An 18,738-nucleotide genomic window follows, 5' to 3' on the forward strand; every position below is an offset into this window, starting at 1 on the left:
TGATGTCACAATTTTTAGGTATATATGGAGTTAATTTGATGGGCAAAAAGACTTGTATATTGTGAACTGAGTTATTGCCCTTGAATGAGACTCCTAACTCCAAAGAGTTAGGCATCTGGGCTTGGATAGAATGAAAATGCAAATCAGAATGATTAATGATTATTATTGCTGTTGGACAGGCACCTCCATGAAGACTTAAGACTCATCATGGGAGACTCGAACTATCAACACAATATCTATCATACCTCTCCTTGAAACCATTAACAGACAGAACACCCACAACTAACTCAAGCAACCCATTTCATTCATTCACCACTCTCCAAGCAAAATATCTAGTCCACATGCTTGGTTAATGTGGACATTGCATATCCACATTAATCAAGAAACATTGTCCACAGAAACCCTCAATCTATCCTTATAGGGCGCATTGCACAGCCACTCACCATCTTGGTCACTCACTTCTGGATCCTCTTCACCAGTTCCTCATCTCCAAGAAACACAGGTGACCAGACTTGGGCACAGGAATACTGATGTGGTCATATCAAGACTTTATAAAGAGGAATGATAATTCCCTTATCTCTGCTTGTTAGTGTGTTTTCAATAACCAAGTATTCCTCCGAGTTACCTAGCTACTTTAGTGCTCTATCCACTACCCCCCAGATTCCTGGTTTCATCACACTAATAGCCAACTTTTGCAATTCACAAATCCTCAATCTATCCTCACAAGGAGCATTTCACAGACGCTCACTCTAAATCCCCTTCACCAGTTCCTCATCCCCAAGAAACCCAGGTGACCAGACCTGAGCACAGGAATACAGACATGATCGTGTCAAAGCTTTATAAAGAGGAATGATAACTCCATTATCTCTGCTTGTTAGTGTGTTCTTCAATAATCAAATAGTCCTTTGAGCTACCCAGCTACTTATAGCAATATGTCCTCTAAACTTCAGCTCTCTGCCTACTACTACCCCCAGTTCCTTGGTTTTGTTGATTTCCTGAAATGCATTTCCCTCAATGTGGTACACAGCTTATAATCTTTGTATCCCTAAATGCATGACTTTACACTTTTCCACATTAAAACGACATCCAATATGTTTTGACAATATTGTCAGCCTATTTGAATCATTTTGCAAGCTCTCTACATTACCTTCATTAACCCTACCCGCTTTGCATCACTAGCAAACAACTGAATATCTCCCTTTAAGTTATTTCCTATATCATTTATGTACAAATTAAACATCAGTGGCCCAAGCACAGAGTTCTGTAGTGCACAAGTCACCTGCCTTCTCCTGGATTCTGCTCCTCCATATACTATTTTTTTGTATTTGTTCATGAGGCATCCTTTTATACATATCACCGCTTTCATATGCATCCTCATTTGTTGCATTTTACTTAATGGAGTTCCACTCTCAGATGCCTTTTACAAAATTCAGCATTATCATAGTGTAGCCATTCCCTTTATCCAACTCAGCTGTCACTCTATTATAAAAAGTTAGTAGATTACTAAGGCATGACTTATCCTTCACAAAGCCATGCTGCCCCTGTATCATATTCTTATCCACCCATTTCTGAATTCTCTTTTTCCAGTACGTTTACCACCACTCCTGAGATACTAAATGGTCTGTAATTTGTTACCACTGACTTAGATCCTCTTTTATGCAAAGGAATTATTTTTCCCTTCCTTCCACTCTTTTTGGACTTTGCCAGTACCGAGACTTAAATTAAACAATCTAGTCAAAGACATCACTAGTTCTCCTGCACATTTTCATAAAATGAGAGATGATATTCCATCCAGTCATATGGCTGTATTTGAACTCAGATTCTGCAGTATACTAAATACCTCAAATTCTTCAATCTCTGTTCTCATATCAGTTGCTGTCATCTCTGTCATAACAATATCTTCATTTGGATCATATACCCTTTCAAAATGATCACTCAAGTAGTTCAACAATTTCGTCTGCTATCTACACTCATTAAAGTTATCCTTTCATAATCATGATTCCTCCTATTTGCATAACAAAAAAAAAAACTCTTTGGAATTTCTTTTCGCCTGTTCAGCTAATCTCTTCTCATAATGTGATTTAGCCTTCCTTACCATGCTTCACCTTTCTTGCCTGTTCCATGTACTGTTCATGAGTTAGCTGGTCACCTTTCTCCTTATATATATCCTGCACATTTTCTTTGTTAGCAACTCATGCATCTAACTCCTACCTGATTTACTCTCCTGACCTTGAGTATACAGTGTGATATTGCTTCCTCTAGATACCCATTGTTACACCTGATATCCTGAGAATAAAATATTCTCAGTTATCATGGTGTAACATGAAAAATAAATAACATAAATAAAAAACCCTGCATAAAAGGAATAATTTAATTAATATAATATTCTTGCATCCAGTGTAAATTGAGTAAATTGTAAAGGTCTATTGTTTAGTTAAGATAACAAAAGAAAAAAATGTATTAAGATGTATTATGACTAAACAAGGAATTTGTATTAAATAAGTAGCTAACTAAGAATTAATATAGTAATGCGATTAAGAATGAAAGAGTTAAGTACATAAGTGGAAAAGAATGAGTCATGGAATATGCTATGTGAGAGGCTACAGATTAAGCATTAAGTAGAATTCTGAGAAAGGTATTTGAAAGGGGTTAAGATAGAGGCTGACAAGAGAAATAACGGAATATCGCTTAGGGCCTGTACCCGGATAGAAACTTTGTTGCGAGTTGCCGATCAAAATGACGTATAGCGGCAAAATGCTACCCAATTGGTAGACAGACGGAAAACAAGTAGAAGGCGGGAAAAAGAAGTAAGAAAGGGCGCCGTTAGGGGAGCAGCTATAAAAGGGTTGGTACCCCCCCCCCCTTCGAGGCTTTTTTTTCGAGGAGAGAGTAGGCTCCTTTGGGTTTTGGAGAAGACGTTTAGATAGTCACGGTGGTGTTTTAGTTTGGTTTTCTAGTGGATTTCACGGTGTTCCTGAGTGGAAAGATATGGCTTATATCCTCATGCCACAACAAGGAATCGAAGGTGAGCGGGAAAGCTATTCCCATATTCCTATGTAGAAAGCAAAATATGCCATAGAGTCATAGGAAGCTGTGAAGATATCGATGTCCTCGTTTCGGATAGTACAGCCGACCGCGCAGATGTTTATATAGCCCTGAATTGCAAGAAGTTATGCAAGCAAGTTCGTTCAGTAGAAGGTAAAGGCTCGTAAGTGAAGCTAAAGAAAGGTATTGTGAATTTTGTCTTATGTTAACTAGAAGTTGTTTGTGATAGGTACCATTGTCATAATACGGAACTGTTAAAGTGATTAGGGAGAAATTATAATAGGACTTTAGAATTTGATAGAGAGTGTTAAAAGTAAGCTAGCTAGTGTTGATAATTTGTGAATAATTAATTGTCCTAAGAATCTTGTGTGCCTACTATATTGTAAAAGGAAAGTTAATGACATAGTTGTGTGTTAATGAAGTAAATGGTTTTGTTAATATTGAGTTTGATTAGTGTGAATAGAGTAATTAAGTAGCCTGAGGAATTTGAATGCCTAGTGTTATGTGTAAATATCGGAATTGTCATAAGTATGTGCTAGAGTAGTTAATGATTTTGTTAGTGTACTTGAAGTTGAATAATCTAATAGTGTGTGGTAATCTAATTTGTCCATGTTAAGTGAATTTATGTTTTGTATGGAATTTTGTGGCGGCATGATCGTAGTAACTTTTGTCGAATCATAGCCCAACTACTTGTGTTAAGAAAATTTTAGTGTGTAAGTAATTTAGTTCAGTGATTGATATGTATCATGCTTAGAGAAATAATAAACATTATGTGTAATGATAAAATAGTTGTCTGATTTTGCTAATCCAATGCACCGCTTAGAAACATTCGAGCCTAATCACGTGGGGAATTAATGTTAAGAAACGGGAAGTTTAAGGAATTAATGTTGAGTAACAAGAAATAGTATCACGACTGCAGTAGTTACACTTTCAGATATTTGAGCTCCTTTTCTCCGTTTATGTATAAAATATCTTAAACTAAATATCCCAAAGGGCGCAGTTAAAATACAAATACTAGGGATACTACGGGGAATAATAACTCAGATATTAGTAGAAATTTTGGTGATGTCTTAAAAGTAGAAGTTAGAAGAATATAGACGAAGGCAATTTGTAAGACAAACAAAATCGTAAGATAGGGACATAACACCATTGACTATCCCCCATGCACTCTGAACATCCTTGGCTTGCAGATCAATATGCCATGGTACTGTTTCAAACTACCTCCTAAGTGTACTGTCATACCCTGAGTCCCCTCCATGACATTCTACTTCAAGTAATTATCTCTCAGTAGGTGTATAAATTCTATTTCCTTCCTGTTAGGTGATCTTTCTTCCTTCCAGTCTATGTTTCCGAAGTTGAAATTTCCCATAATAATTACTCAACTTGCACACATTGTACTAATCTGCTGATGCATGTCTTCCATTCATCCCTGTCATCCCCTGGCCTAGCTGTAACTATTTTTATATTTTACTCTGTTGGCCTCAATCTCACACCACATCGACTCAAAAGATCCAACATCTACCAACTGACTTCTACTCTGGTTGGCTGCAGTTCATCTACTGTCATCATCAGTACCCCACTTCCCCGTATATTAATCTGCTGTTAGCCCAGTGCCACTAATGCCTGTAACATTTGGCGAGGTTGTACTAATCTATGCCAAAAACTCCTCCCTCTTGTTCTTGACTTCTGGCATTAGTATGTAGAAACTAGAAACTGCAGCATCATTTTAGGCCCCCTCCCCAACCATCTTTACTTTCTGAATTGACTACCATATTACTTGGTCATTCTTACACTCATTGGCCGCGTGGGTCTCCACACACACACTTGTTTGTATCCACCCTAATTTCTTTAGTTTTCCTGACTTTGCATTTCCATACTCTCAGTGAACAAAGCTCTCTCTCTCATGACACCTAACTCCAAATCCATTTAAATGCAGTCTATCAGCATTGCACAAACCTTTACATCTATCAAACTCAGGCCATAGGTCCACAAACTTTACTCCATTCCTTTCCATAACCTGCGCACTCATTCATTAGGTATCGCCACCCTCCTTCTCATTTCATCTCTATCATAATGTGGCACCAGACTCATAAACTTCACCTTCCCACTCTTCTTTTTTACTTCTTCCAATAACTCTTTCACATCCTCCTTCATACAGTACTTGTCACCTCTCAAGTCATTGGTTCCAGTCATAACAATCAATTCTTTCACCTTACCTTTCTGCATTCTGACAGTGTTACTAATATTATTAATTTTCACAACAGGGAAACAAGATTTTGTGGCACTTTCACAAACTATCATTATCATAGAATTGAAATAAAAAAAAAATTACCTGAAGCCCATGAGGCAAATGAGTGTAAAAATGACCCAGTGCATAACATAGCCTGTCAAGCAAAAATATTGAATATGATGGTCACTTCAGAAAGCAAAGATGGTTGGGGGGGGGGGGACCTAAAATGATGCTGCAGTTTCTACATACTACTTACACTCTTTCTCCCATTTAGTCTTACAGTTTTCTTTTTGGTTTGGACTCTTTCTTTTTTCTGTTCTCAGTTTGGCTTATCTCTTGCTGTTTCTTAAGCCTTGAATCTAGCGCTTTGTCCTGTGAAGGACTAAATGCAAGCAAACTATTTCTTTATTCAAGTCTGCTGCAGGATTACAAGACTGGATTATCATGACAAAATTAAAAATGGGTGTAAGAACACCAAATGGATTGTCAGATCATCAAAGCTAGAAAGAAGAAAATGCACCACAGATGTTTACACTTGTTGCAATCAGCTTACTTTCAGTGATTTAAGTTTACTCGTGGTAGGCTGGATTTGATATGACAGATTGGACCTTAATGCTGTTAACTACCAAACTTTTTTTTTTAAAATTTACTTTTAATTCCATTTAATTGAAATTCTGACTCTGGTTTGAATTTCACACTTCAGAATGACATGAAAGTTATTTGTATATTCTTATTTATTAAATTGTAATCCTAAAGCATTTTATGTGTTATCTTTTTACCATTAGTTTCCCATTACACATCCAAATAGTACATTTTGCAATATTCCATGGAGCAAATACCTAGTTCTCAAAGGCATCTCACCAGATGATTTGTGGGAGCATACAGTGGTAAGAGATTTATTATTATTATTATTATTGTAGCATGTACTGGCTCATAATGAGCTAATTATCATTTATATTTTTTATTTTGAAAAAACAGATAAAAAGAAACATTTTTATGGATGTTAACAATATTAATCCATTTCTATTATAGCCAGATTTTGAGAGCTTATGAAAATACTGTCTTGATCAGAGTTACTACTTACAAGACATAGACTCTACTAGTCCATATATTCTCAGTCATATGACTCCATCTTCTATCCATCAAACTCTGTAGTTTGCCTGCTCTGGTCTGTCCTTATAACTAACATTGTAGAGTCCTGATATCAGGTGACCGGAAATGGGTACAATAGTACCCATTTCCGGTCACCTGATCACATGAATCAGGGCTTTATACGATGGAATTACCATTCTTTTATCTCTACTGGACAGTCCTTAGCATTGCAGCAATCTTCTGGATTTCCTTCACTTTATTTATTTATTCATATGGAGTTTCCTCCCTGCCTTTGCAATATTATTATTATTTTGTATGGGTATCTTCATAAGTCTAAAGACTCATTACGGGAGACCAAAACTGTCGACACAATATCTGTCATACCTTTCTTTGAACCCATTAACAGACAAAGTGCTCCCAACTCACTTGCAACCCATTCCATTCATTCACAACTCTATAAGTGAAAAATATAATTCTCACATCCCTACTAACTATACTTACTCAATTTTCATGGATAACCTCTTGTTCTCCCCCCCCCCATCTCTAGCCAATTGGTTCCAGCCACTCTATAACACTCTTTAAATAATTTGTTTCTATCATATCCCTTCTTTTTTCATCTATCGAACAACTTCTGCATATGTGCTCACAAGGAGATTTCGTTTTTATGTTACTTTTATCATCTCTGATTCTTTTTGTAGTGCTCTGACCTCCATTTCCAAGCTTTTTCAATAGCCTCTAGAATATTTTGCCATTTCCTAATATTTATTTTTTATGTTCTTGCCAAAGTCTTCCCATGACTTTTGTTTTGCTAATTTTGCACAGCGCTTGACTTTCTTACATTTTCTCTGTATTCTCTCAGAGCACAAGCTGACTTAATTGCCATGAACTTTCAATATACTTTCTTCTTTTCTATCACTGCGTCTTTAACTTTCTGAGTCCACCATGGAGTTCTGATTTTTTTGTCCTTGCAGACAACCCCACCATATGCCTTTCTAGATGAATCAATCAATGTTTTTTTCAGAGTTTGCCACTGAATATTCAAGGCTTGGTTCTTGATTTCAAACTTTCATTTTCTTTTGAATAATGTTTGTGTATTTGAGTCTACAGTTCACCTCTGAAAGCTGCTCAACTTTGATTCACTTTAAAACTTTCTTACACATTCTTATTTTCAATATGGAATTCAGTTTTATCTTTCTCCAAACTAAATGGTGATCTCTTCAAATGTCAAATCCTCTGTATGCTGTTGTGTCCTGAACTAATGAGAAAACATTGGTAACAACAGTATCATATGTAGAGGTCCTCTTCTCCCAGTTATCCAGTTTTAACCCTTAAATACCACACTTGGTTAGTATTAATGGAATATTATTATCAATATATTTTCCCCTACTGCCACTTAAAATAGTAGCCTTAATTGTATTTGTCTTTGTTAATTAATACATATCATGTTGGAGGCTTAATGGATATTTTTACAACACTTAAAAAGAATTAAAATAGACTTTAATGCTTCCTATATTTCGTCCTAGTCACTAGGACATCTACGGGGATTACAAAAAAATTAATGTAACATATGCACAAATAACAAACAATACTAAGCCCAACCACGTGGGTGACACTTTTTAGTGTCACCCACGTGGTTGGGCTTAGTATTGTTTGTTATTTGTGCATATGTTACATTAATTTTTTTGTAATCCCCGTAGATGTCCTAGTGACTAGGACGAAATATAGGAAGCATTAAAGTCTATTTTAATTCTTTTTAAGTGTTGTAAAAATATCCATTAAGCCTCCAACATGATGTCCTCACAGCACTTAAGCCTCTACACACGTACTTAATACATAGTTTTTTCCATTGCTCCAAAATTATGAAATGGAAGAAAATTATGTATTGTTCCACTAAATAATTTTGATGTAAGGTGTCTTAATAGAATATATATTAAAATATAATAGTAATAAAACTAAAAACTACATGCATTTTAAGAGATACCGTGATTCAGATAGTAAATTCAGTGACAAAATCATTACTTTATTAATAATCTTAAAACATCAGATATTGTGTAATGAATAACTCATTCTCTTCTTGGTTGGTTGGTTTAGGTTTTATGTGTGCAACTGAGGCCATATTGCACCACATTCAAGTTTCAAGCAGTGTACAAGGTAAAATAAACATGTAAAAAATGTTTGCCAAGAACAGAGAGATTTTTCCACAAAAAGAAGTTTCACTATATGAATAGAAAACAGATAAATAAATAAATTTGGTTGCAGGTAATTATATAAATTAATTCTCTTGGAAAAGTTACATATTGTTTGACAAGTGTTAGGTGCTTGCAGATAAGTGGATCCAGTCCTCTCCTATGTATTGCTACCTTGTGGTGGTGGTGGAGTGACTGTTTTGTTACTGCGAATCCTAGAACAGCATTGTGGATTGGCAGTCTGATATTTCAACAACTGCCATAGGCCATAGGCCAAAAAATCCCCTTTGAACATGCCACCAGGGTATGTTCGACAGCATGTTCAAATGGTGGGGGGGGGTTTACTAAATGCATTCAATGACTGATTGAGAAGAAGAAGAAAATATTCACTATTTCAATGCTAGAATGGTGGAGGCGGTCTCTATAGAATAGGGTGGCTAGCAGTCTTAGTCTACAGAGTCAAAATCCAGTGGATTTTGACTCTGAGTTGTCAAGTTGTGCTTGTAGCGGGACACTGACATTCCTACATTAAAAAGTATCTTCTAAATTTGGATGATTAATCATCTTTCCTGCAGAATTATCTGTAATTAGCAACAGGAAGGCCATGAATCTGAGTCATGAATTCGCACATGGATAATGGGTGTTTGATTTTTAGTTATCAGGATTAAGGTGTTCAAATATTTTAGCAACTGCATCCTTGACTACTCAGCAGCACTTAATGTGAGATTCACATTAAAAAAAAAGAAAAAAAAACATTTATCTGAAACAAGTAAACATGTAATTCCCCCCCCCCCCCCTCACAAACACAAACTTGAAAGACGATTTCAACAAGGGAACATGCATCATCATCTCTGGTATACAGCACATGCCTTTAACAGTTAGTCACTTGTTGTAAAGTCAAACGACTTGGTTTCTAGCTATGTACTTCTTGCATCGCTCAGGATGGGATGATGAATTATTCATTCCAAAATATTCACTGCTTTAATATTAATGATAAACTAATAATATGGTCAGCATATTATGGCAATATAGACTGGAATAATGAGCTAGCAACTGGAAGTAAAGAAAATGAGTTTCTTGAGTTTTTGAGGGATAACTACCTCAGACAGTATGTAACAGAGGGCACGCGAGGATTGAGGGTCTTGGATTTGGTCATCTCATCAGAGGATGTAATTATAAATGAGGTGTCAAATCATCCACCAATTGGTTAGAGACCATGAGGTGATTACCTGGGTGGTTGCCAGCGGTGTGAGGACCGCTGTGAGAAAAGGGTATATGTGGAACTACAGGGGGCGGGGGTGATTATGAAGATCTCAGGAGACAGCTTGCAGGTGTAGCATGGAATGAGGAGTTAGCTGGAAAAGATATCAATGCAGCTTGGGGATTTTCAAAAACTATCTAGTAGATGCAATGTCTAAGTGTATTCCAAGGGTGAGAAGGTTAAATGAGGTAGGTGTGAGATGGATGAATAAAGAGATTAAGATACAAAGAAAGAGGGCATTGTGGAGGCAGCATAAGAGAAGTGGAAATAACCACTTTAATGAGTTCTACAAAGACCAGGAAAGGGGGGGGGGACTTTATTGGTGAGGGTAACTAAAGAGAGGTATGAACAGCAGTTAGCAAATGATGCCAAAAAGAATCCTAAGGAGTTCTTTCGATATGTAGCCAGCAAAAGAAAGAATGATTATGGAAGGATGATATTGATATGAGAAAATGGTATAAAGACAGCTGTTGCAGAATGTGTGGTGGAGATACTTAATGAGCAATTCATACAGGTCTTTCAATCTTGTGAATGTGACTTCATGGAGAGATTGAGAGTAGTAGATGATGGGGAGGAGAGACTGATTGTAAGTGAGCAAGAGGTGTATGGGGAGTTGAGTAAACTAGATGTTAATAAGGCTGCGGGACTTGATAATATATCACCACGTATTCTGAAGGAATGTGCCAGGGAGTTGACACCTGTCTTGACATATTTTTTAATACGAGTCTTGCACTCGGTCAAGTCCCTAAGGAGTGGAAATGGTATTATCTTTGTTGGACAGCATGGATTTGCTAAAGGGAGGTCATGTTTTAGTAATCTACTTACTTATTACAATAAAGTGACTGCTTCCTTGGACAGAGGAAAAGGATACACAGTAATATACTGAGATTTCACAAAGGATTTTGGTAGAGTACCTCATAATAAATTGATAGTCAAACTAGAGCAGATGGGGTTGGATATTAGATTAGTGCATTGGATTGGAGACTGGCTATCTGATAGGTATCAACAAGTTGTGTATGGGGGAGCGATATCCAGGAAAGTCACTAGAGGAGTGCCTGAGGCGTCTGTTTTGGGGCCATTACTGTTTAACTTGTATGTTAACAATATAGGTGAAGATTTAGATGGAGATATTCAGTTGTTTACAGATGATGCAAAGTTGGGACGAACCATGAAGAGTAGTGAAGTTGTTGTGGCCTTACAAGAAGACTTGAATAAATTAAGTGATTGAGCACGGAAATGGAGATGCGAGTTCAATGTTGCAAAATGTAAGGTTTTAAAATTTGGAAAACAAAGATGGGATGCAGAATTTATGCTTGGTGAGGATATATTGTTGGAGGTGGAGGAAATAAGAGATCTTGGGGTGATAGTGCCCAGATTTGGTCACCTGGTTTTCAGAAGGATGAAGAGATGTTGGAAAGGGTCCAAAGGCGATTGACTAAGGTAGTTTCTGACCTCTGGAATGTCAAGTATGAGGAAAGATTGAGAAGATGTAATTTGCAGAGTCTGGTGGAAAGGAGGGATAGGGGAGATAAGTTGGTAAGGGGTTATTATAGGATCATTGCTGGAGAAGTTCTACAGAAAATAGTGGGAGATTGGGGAAGAACCAGAGGTCATCCCTAGAAACTGTGTAAAGAGGGTGTGAGTAGGGGAGTGTGGAGCAGGTGTTTTCGTCCAGAGTTGTAAATGATTGGAATGCCTTGCCTGAGAGTGTGGTGTCTGCAGGGAGTTTGAATGTGTTCAAGGCACGGTATGGTGAGCTGTGTGTGCGATAAAAGGACCTCCCAGATGAGTCTTTGACTCCATGTCTTGGGGTAATAATAATATATATTGAACATACTTATTATTAAAAATACAAAACAAGCAATAAAAAAGGGAGAGGGGATAGAGTTGATATGTAATCAAATGAACCTAGTTTTTCAATAATAGAATTATACAGAAAGAGAATTCCAGATGTGATTTACATCGAAAGTGAGATAGTAATGTTGCAAATGCATTTCTTACTCTCGTTGACAAAAAAAAAAAAAAGAGTGCAAAAAATTGAGAAAAAAGGACTGTGCTAGCAAATGAGTCAATCTACAGGTTATGTATGAGAAATGCTATGCAGATTGTTGATGTATGGAATGCATTTAATGACTGAAAGGACTTTATGACTGATGGCTTGCTCACTCTCTCACTCTGTTGTTGCACCTGTGTGCAACTATAGAATGAGTGATTAGACAACTTTGTAGGAAGTGGTTTGGAGCAATGTTATGGCACCAGAAATTGGAAAGAAAGGATATTAGCATTAGTTGCCAAGTGGTCAAATTATGTTTGAGAGAAGCAGTGTCAGACTGCATACTCAGAGATCATTGTGAGAATAGATGAAACAGAGGTGCTAAGGATATTATTATTAACATCAAACCTCCATGAAGTCAAATGACTCATCACAAGAAGTTCACTATCACACACAGCTTATCATAACGTAAAAGTTCATCATAATGTAAATGTATTCCCTGTCTCCATATCCACCACACTTTCAGGCACTGAATTGGAACCATCTACCACTCTCCAAACAAAAATTCTACTCCTTACCCCCATGTTCACACACTCCTTATACATCTGTATAAGGAGTGTGTGAACATCTCCCTCTGTCTTCACCCATTCTATGAAAAATCTGATTCACATTAATCCAGTAATAATCTGTTTACCAGCTTACATGTCTCAATCATGTCTTCTTACCTCTTCAAAGCATTGCTTTCCACTAGACTGAAAATTGCATTCTCTCAATCTGCCTCCATACTCAACATTACAAAGACCAGAAACCACCTTAGTCAATCATCTCTGAACCCTTCCCAATATCTCTTCATTCTCTATAAAACGAGTTGACCAAATATATACTATCTGATCAGAGGCTTATACAATGGAATCATAACATCCTTACTCCAACATGTCTATGTTCTCTGCATCATTGCCATAATGTGCTATGCTGTCCTCACAATTGAAGTGGCAATTTGTATAACTGACAATTTCAAGTAGAAAGTGGTTACACATTCAAATTTTCAAATCTGTAAAGGGGTCACATGGTAGCACTCAACAAGATAAAAGACAAAAAGCTACACTAAGTGAATTGGGAACATTTACTGATAAACGTTTGAAGGAAGCTCTTTCATGATGGAATAAAGTTGCAAACTTGGATGTCATATAATATCTCAAAGACATCATCTAGATCAGTGCTTCCCAAACTTCTGCATGTCGGGGCCCCCCTTTGGAAAAATTAAAATATTTCAAGCCTCCTCCCCTTGAAAAAAATCGTAATATACACATATATTATTATAATATTTATTGTATTTATATTCAATACAAAACATACACAGCAAATATTGCAAAAATCAAATGCAAATATTACACTTTTAGTATTTTACATGCACATTTGACATGGCATATTATCTTATATATAGATAGATATATTGTTATTGTGCATTTGCAGTACAAGCACATGAAACGTAAAACGATTAGTAATAAAGAAAGAATTAAAAACATAAAAGAAGTTTAATAACAATTTAATATGATGGATGTGTTTCAATACTGCTACACAAAAAGTCAATATCAGGTGAAATATTTGAAACTGCAATTCTTAGATTTCTGCTTTGAAATGAGGCTTATATGAATAATCATATATTTACTAATATTCATTAAGTGCTGAAATACTCAGGAAGTAAAATTTGTGAACCAATGTGTGCTTTTTTTCCATTAAAATTTAAAAAATAACAAAAAAGAAATAATAAATAAAAAAATTAAATACGTTTCTTTTAAGATAAAAAAATCTACTTAGTCTTAAAACATTTTAAATTTGTTTTCGTTATTTCATGGCCCCCCTCAACAAAACCTGCAGCCCACAGTTTGGGAAGTGCTGATCTAGATGATTTCACAAAGGGAAGAATTACTGGAAAGCTTGAAGAAGCTTTCCAGTAATTCTTGATATTGCCAGACAGTTTGGAATCTTACATAATATTGTATCCAGGCTCTGGGCAGCATTTCAAACCAACATTATGTGTTTTGGATGCTTGTAAGAGGTTGCTCTCACTGTACCATGGAGAATGAAGACAGATTTTGTTTATAACAGCAAAATGTAATTGCTGCACCACAGAGGTCAGCTTGCAAGTTGGCTCCATTCAAGCACAGGTACATGAATATCTTGATAAACTATGGCTAGATGTCTGGGACAAGTAGGTCTATACTCTTCATTCCTTTATCCACAACTCATCACAGAGCACGTTTTATGTGGTGTTGTATTCATAATAATTGGACAATACACTAATGGGCTTATGTACTCTTTACAGATAAGAGTCATTTTAGTCTTTCCGCCAGTTCTAGACGACACTTGATCTAGCATGAAAGTGGTACCTCTTGCTCTTGCAAGAATGTTCTTGAAAGGGATAGATACGGTCGTGCTAGAGTCATGGTGTGGGGGGAGCATTAGGCTTAATGGACACACCGATCTACAGGTGCTGGGAAAATGGACTATGAATGGTGAGCGATATTACAATGAGTTGTTCAATGTCATGTTTGATTGTTCAGTGGTGTTGTGGGCAAAGAATTCATTTTTATGGATGACAGTGCACATACCACGTCATGCACAAGCAGTGGAGATACTTCTGGAGACCAAGGATATTAATCATTCCTCAGATCTCAACCCCATAAAATATGTTTGGGACTCAATAGAGTGATGCATTGCTGCTCAAAATTCCCAACAGAAAACAAACAAGAATCCTTATCCTTGCTCTGAAGGAGGATTGGGCCACCCATGGGGCTGAGCATGGTATGTCGTTATGAGAGCTGCATCACAGTTGGGGGGGGGGGGACATATTCCATACTGAAATGTCTCTCGGCATAGTTTTCTGTAAGCATTGTACATTAATTTCTAGCTACATCCTTAGGAAATTTGTAACTTTTGCCAAATAGGTATTGCAATTTAATTTGTATGAAATATATAACACCTTTTTTGTGTAATATAATTACACAAAAAACATGTCATGAAATTTTTTCATATATAGGTAAAAATGTAGTTCGTCCTTAGCTTTTGGACGCCAGTGTAATAATAAGTTTAGCTCCCGACTCTGCATATTGTCATAATTGTTTACACCATTACGATAATATTGAGAGTAAAAATTGTTTTATTCCACCAGTTTCTTATACACTGTGTCATTCTTCATCAGAAATAAAGATACAGGAGGTCCCCGGGTTACAAACAACCTGACTTATAGCATTCCGTACTAATGAATGGGCTCCAAGGGCTTCCCACAAGGATAACTAATAATTAAATAATTAAATTAATAAATTGGGAACTAGTTTTTTTCGGGAATATAAACAAATGTGCACCTCGATGCATCATTAAAGCAGCTCTTCCCGTTATTTGGAAGTCAAATTTTAGGGCCTAGGTCACACTTGCCATGTTTGAAGATTAGTTATTGAACTGTTTTATTTATGCTGTGAAAGGTTATTGTTCGAAAAAGAAAATTCCCTTTAAGAGTAATTTCTGCATTTATGTCTTTTTACTTATGGCGTACATTCCCCCAAGCAGTCAGGGCTATGGAAGATGGTGTGATGTCCTTGAGAGAAAGTTCTGGAATTATTATGACATCCATGATGCCATCAAAGACATTGCTGATTCTTGGGAGGAAGTGAAGCAATCAGCAATTAAAGAGGTGTGGAACAAACTGTGCCCTGAATTCTGTGATGATTTTTGTGGCTTCACAAAAGAAGAAGATATTGCTGAAGCCAGAAAAGCTGTGGTGGATAGTGGCAATGCACTGCAATTGGACATCAATGAAAATTATGTCATTGACTTACTAGAGTCCCATTCACAAGAATTAACCAATGAAGACCTTATGGAGATATAGAAGCAGCTGATAGAAACACAAGAACACGAAAAATCAGAAGATCCAAAGCAGGAAAGTTTACAACAAAAGAATTAGCTGAAGCCTTTTGTCTCATTGAAGCACGATTTGTTGGCTTGAGGAGAAAGATCCTAACATTCAGCAGTTTACAAAGGTTTGACGTGCAGGTAGCACAATGGTTAAATTCTAAAAGAATTTTAACAGTATAGATGCGAATACAGATTGATAAGAAAATAACTGCTTACTGACTTAATGGCAAATATTTCACTGGTATTCTATCCAGCATCTTCAGAGCACACAAACAAAGTTCGTTACAGTAGCGAGACAATGACAATCCGGTGTAACAGTGGGACTGTTATGAGCAATTGTAGCATGCAACACAAAGACTAAAGTCTGTGTGTTGCATGCCTATGTTATTGTGTTATTATTCAACAATTGTTTACAGTTTTAAATGTGTATATAAAGTGAATATCAACAGTCGCCTGATTACGAATGCATGATGAAAGGGAAGGGGAGGTTTGGAGCTTCCCCGGAGAGCATTCAAAGGTAAATACAATTGGTTATTTTGTATAGGGCCCCCGTAACTTATTCATTTAGAATTTAACCACTGATTTAAAGTCCTTTTTTTCTCTTCTTCCCAACTTAGATGGTGCCTAGTTAAGACATTAGTTTTTGTGTTGCATGCTACAATTGCTCATACTAATCTCACTGTTGTTACCGGATTGCGGTTGTCTCGCTACTATAACAAACTTTGTGTGCTCTGAAGATGCTGGATAGAATACCAGCAAAATATTTACAATTAAGTCAATAAATAGTTATTTTCTTATCAATCTGCATTCGCATCTATACTGTTAAAATCCAATCAACATAAATAACTCGCATGCCTGATTTTACTTTTCTAAAAAAGAAATTAAAAAGTTTCACATATACTTCGCACATTAAAAAAATCTTAAACACGTTCACGTCGGGGCAATAGTAACTTGCTCTCGGTAAACAACACGCCCTCCCTAATAGCCACTATACTGCAGAGGCTAGAAAACAAGTACTTTTATTATGTCAGTGAATAAAGTACAAGCACTCTGTGTAATATATTTCTCAACAAATAGTGCAATTAGAAACAACTGGGATAAAAACGACACTAATGAATGAATCACATGTCCCCTCATAGAGAAACTATGCTGTATAGACTCAAGCAAAACCATATGCTGCACTGGCAAACACATTTAGTTAGATACTGTATGTAACTAAAAAACTATTGTTATTAATTAGATGTGTGTGAGTTCGCTCGGCAGCAATAAAATTAATCCGAACATATTAAAATTCATAAACGTGTTAAAACTAAGAAATATATATATATAGTGTATGTTGTTATGGCAGTTTCACATATTATTGGAATTCAGTTGAAGAGAGTTAGCATTTCAACTCAAATGTCGGCTTACATTTATCTTTCTGTCCCACGATCTTTTGTTAATACTGCACCAATCGTATGCACGTCTTAATAACCTGCCATTACTGTCTGTTTCACATTAGGCTTAATTACCGTAAAGGGAGAAACATCACAAAGTAGAAAAATGTTCCTGGTCTAGTGAATAAAAAAGTTTCAGGGCCATGTCTCGGTGAGCTCCGGCTGAATTTAACCACTGAGGTAGTGAGAACATTAACTACTACAAGGTCATATATGATTAAAAGGCTCATATATGGTCATATATGATTAAAAAAAGAAAAAGCCTGTGCAAATAACTCTAGATACCTTTTCAAGAAATCGACTTCATTTGTAAGCTCCCCTCCTCTAGCAACAGAATCAAATCCTGATTCTCTAGCACCCACTTCATCCTCTCCAGCACCATCTACATCATCATCTTCCAATTAATGTAAGCCTACCTTCTTGCTTCAAAAATGAACCTTCCAGTAAGCAAGACATTGATGCAACATTAGGTTAGTGTTAACCTTTAATATTCTTTTTTGAAATTTCTCCTATTTCCTATTTAAACTTTTTGTATGAGTTTGTTTTTACGTTCTGTTTGTTTGAATTAAAAGAAAGAGCACAATAGTTTCCATAACTTATTATTACACTACAGGGGTATTATTAATATTATTATTTTTACAGTATTACACTGTATTATTATTGCCATATATAAGCCATTATAGTATTATTATTATTATTATTATTATTATTATTATTATTATTACCGTGTATATACTCTGTACATCAGGGATCTGAGTTACATACAAATGTTATAATATGGGATTCAATATCCACTTAATTTGAATAATTCTGCATCACCGAAGTGAAGCCTTTTTGCTGTCTTTTTTCAGCAATTCTTGGTGCCTTTTGTGATGTGACACCTTTTTTGGCAACTCGTATGGTAAAGTATAAGTTCTGCATCACTTCAACCTCAGTATTTACATCTGGATCTGGCTCCCACTGACGAGATCTCAACAAAGTTCGAAACCGTCTGGTAGTGACCCCCCCCCCATAATGTATAACATCATACATGTCTGCTAGGAGATGTGTTTTACATTATGGGAAATACTAAGGATAGAGATCAGTGCTCACTCCACCTTTACTACGAATTGCCTCTGTCATGAAAGGTTTGCTTACGCTTGGATCCTCCGAAACTTTTATAGTTTCTATATTCGGCTTTGAAATAATGTTGGATTCAATATCCACCTAATTTGAATAATTTTGCATTGCCGAAGTGAAGCCTTTTGGCTCTCTTTTTTTAAGTAATATATTAACTTTTATTTGAGTTAACTATGAAGAGTAGAGAAGATGTTGTGGCCTTAGAAGAATTGAATAAATTGAGTGAATGGGCACAGGAATGGGGGTGTCGGTTCATTGTTGCAAAATGTAAGGCTTTAAAATTTGGGAAACAAAGATGGGATGTAGAATTTATGCTTAGTGGGATATATTGTTGGAGGTGGAGGAAATAAGAGATCTTGGAATGATAGTGGATAAGGATCTGAAATTTAGGGGACACATTGCCAAAATTGTGAGATCAACACAAACACTTCTGGGAATGATGCGAAGGACACTGATTTGTAGAA

The 18,738-nt window shown here is 36.3% G+C and overlaps 1 protein-coding gene across 5 annotated transcripts in view; it reads left to right on the forward strand.

Moving 5' to 3' along the window:
• LOC150103432 (L-fucose kinase-like) overlaps nucleotides 1–18,738 on the forward strand; it is a 455,316-nt gene that overhangs the window by 249,685 nt on the left and 186,893 nt on the right. For all 5 annotated transcript variants that reach the window (XM_090397435.1, XM_090397431.1, XM_090397433.1 and 2 more), the window contains one exon: nucleotides 6,061–6,162. In XM_090397435.1, the coding sequence (XP_090253561.1) occupies nucleotides 6,061–6,162 (102 nt within the window). The remainder of the gene's footprint in view (nucleotides 1–6,060; nucleotides 6,163–18,738) is intronic.

The sequence above is a fragment of the Typopeltis vanoorti genome, chromosome 9 (assembly GCF_054136105.1).
Source record: "Typopeltis vanoorti isolate ZY-2024b chromosome 9, IOZ_Tvanoo_1.0, whole genome shotgun sequence".
Lineage (NCBI taxonomy): Eukaryota > Metazoa > Arthropoda > Arachnida > Uropygi > Thelyphonidae > Typopeltis > Typopeltis vanoorti.